At 37.7% G+C, this 15,938-nt stretch overlaps 1 protein-coding gene across 4 annotated transcripts in view; it reads left to right on the top strand.

The window, feature by feature from the left end:
• The window catches only part of DENND1A (DENN domain containing 1A), a 697,281-nt gene that overhangs the window by 209,629 nt on the left and 471,714 nt on the right, over positions 1-15,938 (top strand). For all 4 annotated transcript variants that reach the window (XM_036750170.1, XM_036750168.1, XM_036750169.1 and 1 more), the window contains exon 5: positions 2,701-2,820. In XM_036750170.1, coding sequence (XP_036606065.1) covers positions 2,701-2,820 — 120 coding nt within the window. The remainder of the gene's footprint in view (positions 1-2,700; positions 2,821-15,938) is intronic.

Here is a 15,938-nt window from a genome sequence, read left to right as displayed (position 1 = left end):
AGGTGTGCTAGAATCCTGGCTGGAGGATTCCTAGTCTAACCCTTCATTTATAGGTAAAGAAGCTAAAACCCGGCGATAGAAAGTAATTTACCCATGATTACCCAGGTAATAAGAAGTGAGCTAGGATTCAGAACCAGATTCTGTGCCTACAGATCTAGGGCTTTTCCCACCACCTCACTTGTCTATGCTAGGTTAGATGATCCTGGTTGTAATCTCAGCTTTGTTACTTACTACCCATGTGGAAGTATGCAAGTCACTTTCCTTCCCTGAGCTATTTCATCATCTGTAAAATGGTTCTAATCATATTTCCACTCCCAGGCAGGTGAGAAGCATATTCTATAAGCCTTAGAGGCCTACAGAAATGGCAGTAGTTGTCATTCTGCTTCATCTTGACCATATCCCTGGATGGTTGGTCAACAATTTCTTTTCCCACAGTGCTTTAAGCTTTGCAAAATGCTTTCCTCATAAGATCCCCAGTAGCACAAATAGTGTTACCCTTATTTTTAAAATGAAGCAGGTGAGGCATAGAGAGCGGGAAGTGACTTTGCCCAGGATCACATGGCTAGTATGTGTCAGAGCTGGGATTAAAACACTTTTTTGACTAACCAGGTGGTCTCTCTTTTTTTGTAACCATAGAGCTCTATATAAATGTGAGCTGCTGCTATTATTATCATATCCTGGCAATAACACAATGAGGTAGGAAATATAAGTACTCTTATCCCCATTTGACTGATGAGCAAATAGAGGTTTGTTCAGACTCGTTCAGTAGAGTTGGTACTTGAACTCTCCTGACTCAAATGTTGGGCTTTCTCCATTAAACCACATCTGCTGGCAGAGATAGAGGGTATTGGTATTTGGTGCCTATTGCAGGATGCTGCCAAATAGGACTTGGTACATCAAACCCATTAAAGGCGCTTAGGTTCCCAAAGGCTCCTTGATTCTTGATTTACACATATATCTTTTACCCAGGTTTTTTTTTTTTATTTACAAGAACTGGCTTTTAGAAATCTTATGTGGTGCTGAGGACTCAACAGTAATTATGAGTGCTTTCTTTAGAGAAGACCACTTCAACTGTTATTTACCATCTTATCCTAGATAATGGTATTCATTTAATTTGTCAAGTGAATGATGTAGAAGAGCATTTCTTTAATCTTAGTGCAGAATACATAGATTCATTTTTGGTATTTTATATAGGAAAGAAAATAGTTAAGTTTAAAAGCTCATAAATTCCATTGAGAATTTTTAAAAAAAATTTATTTGTTAATGCTAAAATCTCATCAGAGACATTCATTGCATTTCAACAAGTATTTATTAGGCCTGTGCTGTCCTCGCAGGTCTCAGCTAAGGACTCACAGCAGTGTGGCAAGGCTCCTCTTAACCCTAATGTTCCAGTGTTTCATGTCCTAAAGGCTCTTTTAAAGTTAACATTACTGAATTCCAGTATTAGAATTTTAAAATAGCTATATATGTGTTAATTTTAAAATAATTTATTATATTTTGTTAGCATATAATGTGGTTTATTGGTTGTGCTTTTGCCTTTTTTTTTTTTAAAGAACAGACGTTGTATTCTAATTTTACTTTAGGGCCTATATGTGTGATGTGCTTTTTATTTTTGTTTTAATGCAGTAAAAACATTGCTTTGTTTAATGCTTTCCTGTAGCATTGTTTTTCACTATCTTGGAAAGCAGCTTGCATTGTTAAACAATCTGGCTTTCCTGGGCTCCAAAATGAGCTCCTTTGGGCTTCAAAAATCTTACATGGAAAATGGCGTTTGGGAAAGCAAGTGCTCACCTTGTTCCTTGTATCTCTAAGTGGTTTTACTAAGTAACCCTAAGCACTTCTAGGACATCATTTAGAATCATGTAATCATAGAACATGAAGTAAAGAGAGCTTCTGTAGAAGGGTGCCTTGGAAAAAAGAATGACAACTGAAAGAGATATTGAAACACAGAATATTTAGAACATTAGGGCTAGAATGGATCTAAAAACATAGAACATCAGAACTGGAAGGGAACTTAGAACAGAACATAGCTAAAATTTATATATTGCTTTACATATGTGGGGTGTGCCAAAAGTCTTTATGTGGTTTCAAATGATTAAATTTCGGACCTGCAGTAAGACTTTTGGAATACCCTGTGTTATTGCATTTGATCCTCACAACCTTCTGAAGTAGGTGCCCCCTTTCCCCTCATTTTTGCAGATGAAGAAACTGAGACTGAGATGAGTTGAAGTGACTTGCCCAGGGCCACAAAATGATAAGTATGTAGGGTGGAATTTGAACTCAGCCTTCCTGACTCCAAGCCCAGCACCTATTCTAACGTTCCTCAACACGGAATGCCAGAACTGACAGAAACCTCAGGCATCATATATTCTAACCTGCTCATATTCCAGATGAGGAAATTGAAACTCCAAGGAATAAGTTCATTTGCTTAGGTTATGCTACTAGTTAGTAGTAGAACCTGGAATTGACTTCTTTCAGCTTCAGGTACAGTGATATATTCTTTTCTAAAGGTGGTTCCAGAGATTGACTAATTTCCCTTTAATTCTGGTGAAGAATGTGAATGTGCAAGTTCATTTAGAGAACCATAGGCTCACTGAGAAAGGAAATGTTACAGGTTCAATGACTTGGTTTGATTAGATACTTTTTATCACTGAACTGGGTTGCACAATTTATTTTCCCTTTGTTCTTTCTTTCCTGTAGCCTTACAGTGAGCCAAGTTGGCCAGAACTTCACATTTGTGCTTACTGACATTGACAGCAAGCAGAGGTTTGGCTTCTGCCGCTTATCTTCGGGAGCTAAGAGCTGCTTCTGCATCTTAAGGTAAGGGGAGGTTGGGCTGTGGTTATTGGTTTGTTGGAAGAAGCAGTATTGGGCCTAGCTTTGTTGCGAATGTAATTTAAGTTTTCCAGCTGTTCTCCATCGTTCCCTATCTCTTCTCTGCAAGTCACTGCACTTTGGGCAAAGGATTTCAAAATGTTGTTCATGCGCTTTTAAGCCTAGGAAGATAATTTTCATTATTTATTTGTATTTCTTGCCTTGAATGAAGGAGTCAATGCCTCTAGGTCATGTGTGAAAGTTGGATGACATAGCTTGAGCTCTTCCTGTTATCTTGAGCTGTCAGAAATTATCTTGTTAAGCTTCTTTTTAAACATTTTGTATATGTAGGATTATTAATAAACATGTGTCTGCATCTAAGACTATCTTGCCAATGCCGATCATGTCTTCCTCAGTTTCTACAGAAACTGCTCTTAGAGTTCAGTGTTGTTTTTTCTACCTCCAGGAAATCTTTCCAGATTTCTTCTCCCTTCTCCTCCCTCTACCTCCATAATAGTTTGTTTTCACCTCTACAAATAATTTATGTATTATTTTATATCATAGTTCTATTTGTGTCATATCCCTGATGAGACTGTGATCTTCCTGAATGACAAGGGTTTATTTTGTTTAAATTTTGTATCTCACCTAGAACTGAACACAGGGCTCTGCTTCTAGTAAATATATTAGGCATTTTAATGTTCATTGAAACAAATTGCTTCTTGTTTGTAGAGGACTAAGTTAATACAGTCATAGGATCATTGAAACTCATAGTTGAAAGAGACTCAAAGGTCATCTAGTTCTCCTGCACCTTCCTGAGGAATGAGGAAACTAGTCCTTCCAGAGGTAGCTTCTTCCACTTTTTGAAAATCCTTATTTTTCTTTATATTGGTTTGAAATCTGCCTTTCTTCAACTTTGGCCCATTGTTCTAGTCTTGTTCTGTTTAGCCCATCAGACCAAATCTAATCCCTCTTCCACAAGATAGACCTCCCTCCAGAAAACAAACAAACAAAACCAAAAACACTTTAACAATAACAACAAAAACTGGTGTTTATATAGTGCTTCAGGATTTGCTTTACAGACTTTGTCTCATTTGACCCTCACAGCAGCCCTGTATTTAAAAAGCCATCCCTGCTGCCATACCCTGGCCCCTCCTCCCTTCTCCTGTGCTCCAGGCTATCACCAGTAACTCCAAGTGATCCTCAGGTGTCCAGGTTTCCCATCCTCTTTCCATCCTAGGTGACTTCCTCTGCTCCCTGAATCTTTGTAAATCTCCATTTGTGTCCTGGCATTCCATTTGTTTGATGCTTGATTTCCTTCTGTCAGTAATGGTCAGAGTGAATTCTGGTGTGGAGGGGCTGTGTGGAAATTACATTTCAGCACTGCAGGGTGTTCCTGAGGGAGAATTAAAGGTATCCCATACATACCACTCTCCATCTGCCTCTGTTAAATAGGTGTCAGAGGGGCCTGTCTCCTGTCTGTTGCTGCTAACACGGAGCAGCACAGGTCAGGGGAACTTCAAGGTGCCCCTGACAAAACCCTGTTACCAAGGACTTGGACGTGGGCCTTTGAAATGAAAGGCCAGACCTTGGGTGAATTCCAGAAAGGGGATGTCTCTCTGGTGTACCAATTCCCCCATTACATTTTTATTTTTTCTTCCTTTTCCTCTCCCCCTTTCTCTCTCAAACACAGGCACATATTACATTGGGGACAGGAGGAGTGGAGCTTCTGAGCTTTCAGGTCTCTTAATTTGAAGTGCTAGACATTTATGGTCTTCTGTACATGTATGGTACTTCTTGCTCACACCAGAAGTAGCACAGTGTATTAGGAAGAGCATTGTTCCTGGAATCAGAACACACCCCCTCCCCCCTTAAGAATTTGGCTTTCGTGTGATCATGAGCCATACCTTATCTCTCTGAACCCCAATTTCCTTATCTGTAAAAGAGTACTAGAATAGAAGTCAAGGGACCTGAGTCCTAGCCAGTTGTAGTTGATTTTGGTCAGGTCACCTTACCTCATAGGTTCATCAATAAAAATACTTGCACTCCTTGCTTCCCAGAATTTTTGTAAGAAAAGTGCTTTGTGAAATTTAAGCATTATACAAAGGAAAGTTGCCACTACTATTACCACCACCACCACCACCACCATCACTACTACTTGGAGTTGTGAAGGAAACAAGGGATTCTAAGAGAGAGAGGTGAGGAGAGAATGCATCTTAGGCATGGCTTCAGCCATTGAAAAAATAAGGAGAGAGCCAGGTATGATGGCCCATGACTGTAATCCCTATTATAGTTGACTACCCCTCAACCCCTAATCATTTTACAGAGGAAGGAACTTATACCTACAGAGGAGAGCCATGAGATTTAGAACTGTAGGAGATCTTAGAAGTTAGAATTAAGTGACTTGTCCAAAGTCACACAGCCAGAAAGTAGCAGAAGTGGCACTCGAATCTAGGTCCTTTGTCAAAAAATGCAGTGCTTTTTCTCAGGCATGTCTACATAGATATAGCTACAGATATATTGACATACACATATTTATTCCTACATAGAGATATGGATGTGTGTGTGTATTTGTATTTATACACACTTATTTAGCATGTCAGGATAGCCAAAGCCTGGAAATTGTCGGGATGAAATCCACTGAATTTTTACGTGAATATGCTTTGGTTTTCTTTCTGGTGATTTCAGAAAGTATTGCTGTGTCATTTCTTTTTGCAAGATCAATATATTTGCCATTCTCTGCATAGCATTATTTTTCTGTCATAGGTGGGAAGTTGAATAACCATTTAATCATTTTGGGTATTGTCTTGTTGAACTCTGTAAAATGAGAAGCAGGGTAACTTAGTAATGAAGAGTTCAAAGACCTGGCTCCTAGGACCTCCACACAGCTCTAATTTTGTGACTTTAGTTGTCAGTTCTCTTCTCTGGGCTTTCCTCATTGGTAAAATAAATGGCTTGAACTAAATGCTTGTTTCTCCATTGAAAGTTCTGTGTTCTAAAATTTTGTGTTTTAAGATTCCATGAAATTATGACATTCACTTCTAGAATTTTTTGAAAACTGTAGGCTGGGTTCCAAGGTACTCTCCCTGACTGACTTTTATTTTTGAGTCAACACTGTCATTGTGTTGGTGGGTATGATTCGTAAGACATATCAAACTGTAGATTAATATATTCATCTTATTAAAGTGGAAAGAAGCAATAGTTGTGCTGTTTTTGGAAAACTTTATATGAACTAAATCTTGCATTTTTTTCTTTTTGGAATTGTTCTAGAAGGTTGTACCCAGGCTATCATGCTTTTTGTCTATTTTCTTTTTAAATAGGAAACAGATTTTGGCTTTCTTTATGTCTGTTACTGTAACCATGAATGGAGAGGACTTAGTGGATGATGAGATGGAATGGTGTCCTGGAATTGGATTTGGAAGATGAAATATGAAAAAATTAAATGTGTTATGTTTGTACGCAGGAGGCAGAATCAGGATCTTAGTTTTCCTATAGAAACATATTTCAGCTCGTTATATCTTTTTTTTTGTTTGTTTTTTGTTTGTTTTTTTTTCTTTTTGTTTTTGCTTTTTGGCAGGGCAATTGGGGTTAAGTGACTTGCCCAAGGTCACACAGCTAGTACAAGTGTCAAGTGTCTGAGGCCGGATTTGAACTCAGGTCCTCCTGACTCCAGGCCCAGTGCTCTACTCACTGCGCCACCTAGCTGCCCTAGCTCGTTATATCTTTTAACTATTAGAGCTGATCAATAAGGAAATATGTTACTTCACCAAATAGTGAATTTTCCATCAGTGGTCTTTAAGTAGAAGTTAGATGACCACTTGTTGGGGATGTCATTGAGTAGATTCATACTATAGATGACAGTTGGACTGTATCATACTCAAGATCTTTTGCAACTGTTAACATTATGTAATATTTAGGTCCATTTCGGCTCTGATGTTCTCAATTGTATAAGCTAACATTCTATGCTCTAAGATCCCTTTAGGCTTTCACATTCTATTTTGTAAGATTGCTTCCAGTTCTTACCTTTTATATTCTAAGGCCCCTTCAAGCTCCAATCTTTTACATGCTGAAGTAATTTTTAACTTTACCATTAAATCCTCTAAGATTCTTTCTAGAAATAACTTCTATATTCTAAGTCCCCGTTCAGTTCTTATAGTCTAAATTCTAACATTGTGAGGTGTAATTTATAGCAGTGGAGACTGATTTACATTAATATTCACCGTGGAAATTTTTTTAAGCATATGAAAATGCAGTTTAAATCTTGCAAATTAAATTTTGTTTGGCTTCAGATTTGCCCACACTTTTCTACCCCAACTCTCCCTACCCACCCCTTTCTTAGGCAGGTCTGTATCCAGGACTCTCTTATTTTCTCCCTCTGTACTATTTTTCTTGGTAATCTCATCATCTATCGTGGATTGAATTATCATATCTGTGCTTATGATTTTCAAATTTACCTAACCTAACCTCCTTTTAGACCTTCAGTTCATCTCCATCTGTTTATTGGACTTCTTGTCTTATAGTCATCTTAAAATCATCATATGCAAAATTGAACTCATTATCTCTCTCCCCAAACTCTCCCCTTTTCCTAACGCTTTCTATAGTGCCACCATCCTTCTAGGCACTGGGGCTTGAAACCTGTGTATCATCCTGAACTCCCTATGTTCTCTCACCTTGAATATCCAAACATTTACCACATCCTATAGATTTTACCTTTGTAACATTTCTCACTTGCTTCTCTCCTTTGACACTGCCATTACCCTGGTACAGGCCCTCATCACTTCACACCTGGACCCTTGTAGTAGCTTGCTGGTTGGTTTCTCTGCCTCAAGTCTTTCCTTACTCCAGTCTGTGCTCCGCTCAGCTGTCAAAGTGATCTTCCTAAAGTATAGGTCTCACCATGTTACCTCACTACTGCATAAACTCCCGTTGCTCCCTATTGCCTCCAGCATCAGATATAAAATCCTGTTGGCTTTCAAAGCTCCTCATAACCTGGTGCTCCTTCCCATACCTTTCCTATCTTGTTACACATTATTACTCCCTCCCCAATTCCTGCCCCCAGCGCAGTCTACTCTGCAGTCCAGTGACATGGTATCCTTGCTGTCCCCGGCGGAAGATACACCATTTCCCAACTCCAGTCATTTTCCTTGGCTATCCCCCATGCCTAGAATGCTTTCCCTCTTCATCTCTACCTTCTGGCCTTCCTGTCTTCCTTCAAATCCTAGCTAAAATGCCACTTTCTACAGGAAGCCTTTCCCAAGCACCCTTAATTATAATGCCTTTTATCTGTTGATTATTTCTAATTTATCTTGTATATAGCTTGTTTGTACACAGTTGTTTGCATGTTGTCTCCCTCATTAGACTATGAGCTCCTTCAGAACAAGGAAGGTCCTTTGTCTTTCTTTGTATCCTCAGGACTTACCACAATGCCTGGTACACAGTAGGCATTCAACATTGACTGTCTCCCTGATGTGTCTAATAAAAGGTTGCTTAAGGACATTCAAAATATGCTTTTTGTGGGGAACTACTTCCTATGAATCAGCAGAGGGAGTGCAAGATCCCAAAGCCTCGTCACTGTTGTTCTAGGGGTAGAGTGGGTCATTCTAAAAAAAATATGATTTCCTGATTTTTATTTTTAAATGATTTTTCCATTTTAAAGCTTTTTTAAAAATCATGTTCCTTATTTTCCTCATTTTTCATTAGTAAAAATTTTCAATTTCTGAAATGCTTCATTGAATAATATTTAGAAACCTTCTATCAGAATAAACTAATAGACATGCACTTAAACAATCAAAGACTTTTTCTTCTAGTAAGTTCCTTGGAGAGACAGTCTAATGTAATGGAAAGTTCCAGTGATCTTGAAGGCAGAGTACCTGAGTTTAAGTTCTGGCTGCAATGCTTAACTTGCTTATGTTACCACTTAGAGCTTCACTTTCCTTTTCTATAGACTCCTTTGATCTGTCCTGCCCCTTTTATAGGTGAGGGAACTGAGGCACTGATAAGAGAAGTGATTTGCCCAGAATAACACAGATAATAAGTAACAAAGTTAGGCTTTTAATTAGGGGAAGTTGATTTTGAATCAAGGGGCCTTTATTTAAAATCCAGTGCTCTTTTCAGTGTTTCATAGTGGATAAAATGCTGGGCTTTTCTACAGGAAGCCCTGAATTCAAACCTTGCATCTGTTACTAGCTGTGTGACATGGGGTAAGTTAGTTACCCTCTTTAACCTCAGTTCCCTAATCTATAAAATAGGGGTACTTATACCTGCAGTACCTACCTCATAAAACTCTTGTAAGACTTTGAGAAGATGTCTATAAAGCCCTTTGTAAACCTTAGAAATTATATGTGTCATCTGCTATTATCAGTATTCATTCATCCATCCATCCATTCATCCATTCATTTCCCCATCCATTCATTTATTTAGTTATTCGTTCATCTATTTCTCTAGCCATTAATTAATTTATCTGGCCTTTTATTTATATAAACATTTATATAATTATGTATTCATTCATTCATTTATTTGTTGGTTTGTTCATTTATTTATTTCCTTATCAGCACTCTACCATACTTGGGCCCCCTACCTACTTTCTAGGTTTGTTGGGTGGCTAATGCTTTGTACATCCCAAAGTGCTCTAGAGTGGGAGCTGCTGTTATTCTCTCCTGTTCATTGATACATTGCTCTCTATTTGACCATCACCTAGGAAGATTCACTTTTCTTTGTGTAGTACAAGCTACAATTAGAAACAAGAAAGAAACAAGGCTTTAGAGCCTTCAGCTTCTAGCTCTGTCAATGCTGGTATTTTTTTTTAAAACATTTGTAGTGTAGGAGAGAAATCAAAAGGGTCTGTTTCCTCAGGCAGGTGCTGGATATATGTGTGATGGCCCTTTTAGTGAAAAGGGAGGGATGTGTGGGGGGAGGTAGTTGTGGGGACAGCGCTAAGCTCTCTACCTTAAAAGCAGGTGCTATTGAAATATTCCAGAAACAGATGGAATCCTCCATCTCACTTTCAAGCCATTTATGATAGTCTTGCCCGAGGGCACCCTGCTATACAAACAAGCATAATCTAATGTTGGAGGGGTCTGTCTGGCCTTTAGAGCCACTCTGTCCCCATCCCCCAACAGCTCTGGAGAAATCAGGTTTTCTTCCCAGTGCCTTAAATTTAATTTGGGAAAGCTGGGTTGCTCTTACCATGGAGGAGTTTTCTTAGTCACTCAAGTGTTTCCTGCCTCCTCAGAATCCTGTGTCTGCCCCTTTTAATGGGGAATATTATGGTATTCTGAAAAGAGCTGGACTTGGAATCAGTTGAGTTTATTTGTGGGTTCTGACAGTAGCTATGTCACCATAAGCCAGTAGTGCTATACCTCTTTGACCCTCAGTTTCATCATAACCTCCTCTGCGTGTGGTGGGTGAGTGTGTGTGTGTGTGTGTATGGTAGGGGCGTGGGGGGAGCAGGAGAAGATGATACGTACATTTCTATCTATAGGCTATTGTGAAGAAATTGCTTTATAAACCTTCATGTTTTGGAATTTGCGTTATGGTTTAGGTTAAAGCTAGGAAGACTGATACTGTGTTACTTCTTATGGATATTTAAATTAAATGCCCAGTCTTCGGGAGAAATAGTGTGTAATTATCCTCATCCTCATTTGAAAGGTGAGAAAACTGAGGATCAGATAGATTTAGTGACTTGTCCAAGACTGTTCAGTTACTAAATAGATTTGCCAACACTTGAACTTTTTTATCATTCAGTATTTCCTCCTGTTTCATTTGGTTTCCATCAGAAACTTTTCAGAGGTCAGTGCTATCACTACTTCTAGTTTCTAGGATGAAAATTCTTTCTGCCTTCATACTTCTTTAAAAATTGAGTGGAAACCTGCAAGGGTAAAATTTTTAAATTTAATATTTTATTTTTCCCCCATTACATGTAAAAACAATTTTAATATTCTGTTTTTTCCTTCAGATTTTGAGTTCCAAATTCTCTCTTGCACCTTCATTCCCCACCCCCCCACCATTGAGAAGGCAAGCGATTTGATATGCTATGCATATAATTGTCATGCAAAACACATTTCCCTTTAAATCACATTGTGAAAGAAAACACAGACAAAGAAAAACAAAGAAAGTAGAGAAAAATTATGCTTCTATCTGCACTCAGCCTCCATCAGTTCTTTTTCTGGAGATGGATAGCATTTTTCATCATAAGTCCTTTAGAATTGTCTTGGGTCATTGTATTGCTGATAATAGCTAAATTATTTACAGTTGATCATTATACAATATTACTGTAACTGTTTATGTTCTCCTGGTTCTGCTCATTTCACTTTGCATCAGTTCATATAAATCTTTCCAAGTTTTTCTGAGAATATCCTGATTGTTATTTCTCATATTCCATCATAATAATATACAACAACTTATTCAGAAGTTTTACAATTGATGGACATCTCCTTAATTTTGAGTTCTTTGCCACACTAAAACAGCTGCTGTTGTTATACATATAGATTCTTTTTCTTTCTGTTTTTTATCTCTTTGGGATACAGACCTATTAGTGATATAAAGGCAAATTCTTGAAAAGTGGTAGTCAGAGGCAGCTAGGATAGAGGGCCCCTGGTGTAGTGGATAGAGCATTGGCCCTGGAGTCAGGAGGAGAGGACCTGGGTTCAAATTTGGCCTTACTAGCTGTATGATCCTGGGCAAGTCACTTAACCCCAATTGCCTTCTCCCCCCACTCCCCCCCCCCCCCCAATAAAGAAAAGTAATAGTCATGGTGGAGGTGACAGTGGCGGCAGCAGTAGTAGCAGTAACTCTTCTTTATATGATGCTTTACTTACTTATTACATTTACATATTACCACAACCCTGTGATTTAGACAGTGACATTGGGAAAAAAAGGAGAAACACAGAAGTGCTCTGGCCTCCTAGAAGGATGATAACTAGCCACAGGGAGAAAGTACAACTACTAGGTTTTGTTCTGATTTTGCTTCTGATTTCTCTGCCTAGGAGAATGACCTTTATCCTGGAAATGATGGAATAAAAATAGATAACAAGGAGTTGATGCCCAAGATAAGTAAGGAGCTAATATAATAAAAGAACTCACAGTTGTCCTTGATGATTTCACATCACTTGGCATACATCCTCAAGTACTGGTGGAAAGAACTGGTGGGTGTACTTGCTAAGCCATTGTCAATGATATTTGAAAGATCATAGAAAATGGGAGAAGTACTAGAGAAAGGCAAACGTCCCTTTTGAGAGAACAAACTACAAACTGTAGGCTAGTGAGTTTGATTTAGACTCCTGGGAAATTTCTAGAACAAATCATCAAAGAGATGATTAGTGAACTAGAAAAGTTAACTTTGTTTGCAGAGAGTCAGCATGGCTCCAACAAGGGCAGATCAGGCCATGCTAACTGTATATCTTTTCTTGATGGGCTTACTACATTAGTAGGCCAGGAGAATGCTGAAGATATTGTTTTCCTACATTTTAGCAAAGCATTTTATAAAGTATCTTAGACTAATCTTATGGACAAGGTAGAGATGTGGACTAAGGGATAATACATTTAGATAAGTTCAGGACTTTTGGAATAGTCAGATTCAGAGGATAGTCATTAATAATGCAATGTCCTGTGTGGTCATCTCCAGTGGAGGAGTGCTTCAGTGGCTCATGCTGTCCCCTGTGTTCTTTAATATGTTTATTGATTACTTGGATAAAGGCAGAAGTGGAATGCTTATCAGATTTACAGAGTACAAAAAGCTGGGAGGAATAGCTAGCATTCTGGATGACACTATTAGAATCCAAAAAGCTAAAGAACTGGGCTGAATTTAATAAGATGAAGTTAAAACAGAAGCAAATGTAAAGTCTTATATTTGGGTTAAAAAATGAGCTTCACAAATACAAGATAGGGGAGTAATAGGTTTTTTTTGCGGGGGGTAATGTATGGGGATTTTAGTAAACTGCAAGCTTGATTTGAGTCAACAGTATGACGTGGTTGCTAAAGAAGGTAATTTATAATCTTAATATTATGAGAGGCAGAGCTTCTGAGAATCCAGAGTCTTGCTGTACTTTGTCCAGGTAGGAACCACATGTAGAATATTGTATTAAGTTCTGAGTACCGCAGTTTAGGAAGCATATTGAACTGGAGGGCATCTAAAGAAGGTCAGCTAATATTTTTTGTTTGTTTACGTGCCTATTTATCGATCTACTCTTTTTCTTTCTCATTTGTGGAAATGGTTAGAGATATAAATATTGTCTCATTGTTGTCATTATCTTTAATGACAGTATTGTTTCTATGATTTGTTCTTTGCCCCAACTGGCTGCACTCTTTTGGGCTTCTCCATCATGTCCTTAGGAACTCAACATTGGAATACCTTATCATCCTAAGGTTGAATCAGCCTTGGCATTCATGCCTCATTGGTACCTTCTGCCTCTCTGATTGGAATGCTGAGCAATAAGCTCCAAAACCTCCATTTAAGGATGGGACTTAGGCCAGTCATTTTTTAATTTCTCACCTGGGTATATTTGTTTGACATATCCATTGTACTCTCCCCCTTCCCACCCCCCACTCCCACTGCCTTACTTTTCAGCTTTCTTTTATGTGTTGTCTTCCCCCACTAGATTGTAAGCTTCTCACGGTAAGGTTGTCTTTCCTTTTCATATTTGTATCCCATTGCTGAGCACAGTGCCTGGTACATAGTAGGTCCTTAATAAATGTTTATTTACTGAATGACCCATCCATTCTTTAGGATTGTTGGTCTCCAATTAATTTTTAATCATTGCTTCAGCAGCCCTTCATTGAATGTAATTTTATTGTATTGTCTTCTTAAAAAGATATGTTTAATGTTTGTTTTCTGCATTTGTTTGTGAGGTTTTTGTGCCTTCACATAGTAAATATTTATGCCCTTTACATAGTCAGTATTTGTGAAGGTGTCATGCACAATCGATAAATATGTATACTCCTTTTTATTCCCATTCAATAATTTCTAGAGTTCTATCTTATCTGATTTTTCTAAAATTCCTTTATTTATTTATTTTTTATTAAGGATTTTTATTTTTAGTTTACAACACTCAGTTCCACATGTTTTTGAGTCCTAAATTTTCTTCCTCTCCCCTCACCCCTACCCCCCAAGATAGCATGAAATCCTGATATATCTTCTACATATACCTTCACATTAAACTTATTTACACAATGGTCAAGTTGTAAAGAAGAATTATGAGCAATGGAATGAATTATGAGAAAGAAGAAACAAACCCCCCCCCCAAAAAAAAAGAAAAAAAGAGAGAGCAAATAGTTTGCCTCAACTCCAACTCCATAGTTCTTTCTCTGGATGTAGTTCTTTCCATCATGAGTCCTTTGGAGTTGTCTTTGAACCTTATATTGCTGAGAAGAGCTAAGTCTATCAAAGTTAGTCATCACAAAAGCAGTATATCTGTGGTTGTGTACAGTGTTCTCCTGGTTCTTCTCCCCTCACTCAGCGTCATATCATGTAGATCTTTCCAGGTTATTATTCAGTCTGTATCTTCCCCATTTCTTATAGCACAACAGTATTCCTTTACATTCATATACTACAACTTATTCAGCTATTCCCCAATTGATGGGCATCCCCTTGACTTCCAATTCTTTGACACCACAAAAAGAGGTGCTATAAATATTTTTGTACATACAGGTCCATTTCCCACTTGTGTGATCTCTTTGGGATATAGCCCTAGGAGTGGTATTGCTGGGTCAAAGGGTATGCATGTTTTTATAGCCCTTTGGGCATAGTTCCAAATTGCTTTCCAAAATAGCTGGATCTGTTCACAGCTCCACCAACAATGTATTAATGTTCCAATTTTCCTACATCTTCTGCAGCATTTATCATTTTCCTGTTTTGTCATGTTAGCCAATATGACAGAAGAGATGTGGTACCTAAGAGCTGTTTTGATTTGCATTTCTCTAATCAATAGTGATTTAGAGCATTTTTTCATATACCTATAGATCTCTTTGATTTCTTCCTCTGGAAACTGCTTATTCATATCCTTTAACAATTTCTCAATTGGGGAACCACTTTTATTCCTATAAATTTTGCACAATTCTGTGTATATTTTAGATATGAAGCCTTTATCAGAGATACTGGTTGTAAAGATTTTCTCAAATTCTCAAATTCTGTTCAGTTCCTTCAATTCTTTTTTATGTCTCTTTTGGTTAGATTTATCTAGGTCTGAGAGGGTAAATTGAAGTTTTCCCACTTATAGTTTTATTATTTCTATAACTCATTTAATTTTTCCTTTAAGTATTTAGAAGCTTTGCCATTTGGTACATACATGATTAGTCTTGGTATTAATTCATCATCTATGTTACCATCTAGTAAAATGTAGTTTCCCTGTTTATCTAATTGAATCGAATTTTACTGTCATTGTGTCTGAGGTTATGATTGCTCCCCCTGCCTTTTTTTTTTTTATTTAACTTCAACTGAAACATAATAGATTTTGCTCCAGCTCCTTATTTTAATCCTGTGTGCCTCTTTGTGTTTCAAGTGTGTTTTTGGTAAACTACATGTTGTTGGATTCTAGTTTCTAATCCATTATACTATTCTTTTTCATTTTATGAGTGAGTTCATATCGTTCACATTCACAGTTATGATTGTTAATTGTATATTTCCTTAGACACTATTCTCTTATCCTTTTCCTTCTCATTTTTTCCTGCTACCTCTTTATAAAGAAGAGGATAGTGAGAGATAAGGAGTAAGTTCAGCCTTAGTGCTCTAAGTTTGTTTTTATACTTATACACTGTGATTATATGAGGTAATTTTTCCATCTTTCTTCTCCTTCACCTCTCCACTAGCATATTTCTCTTCCCTTCCTATTTCATAGGTTCTGGTTTAGTGCTGGTCTTTTCGTCACAGAAGTCTGGAAGTCCTCTATTTCATTAAAGTTTTTTTTTCCACTTTAGAATTATACATAGTTTTGCTAAGTAAGTTATTCTTTGTTGTAAGCCTATACTCTTTGCTTTCTGGAATATTGTATTCTAAGCTCTCTGCTCCTTTATAGTGGTGGCATGGAGAGATGATCTTGCATGAGTCTAATTGTGGTTCTTCAGTATTTGAATTTTTTCTTTCTGGTTGCTTATAGTGTTCCTCCTTTGACCTAGAAGTTCTGGATTTTGGTTAA

The sequence above is a fragment of the Trichosurus vulpecula genome, chromosome 3 (assembly GCF_011100635.1).
Source record: "Trichosurus vulpecula isolate mTriVul1 chromosome 3, mTriVul1.pri, whole genome shotgun sequence".
Taxonomy (NCBI): Eukaryota; Metazoa; Chordata; class Mammalia; order Diprotodontia; family Phalangeridae; genus Trichosurus; species Trichosurus vulpecula.
The sequence above is the reverse complement of the archived record's forward strand: the minus strand, read 5'-3'. Positions and strand labels throughout refer to the sequence as shown.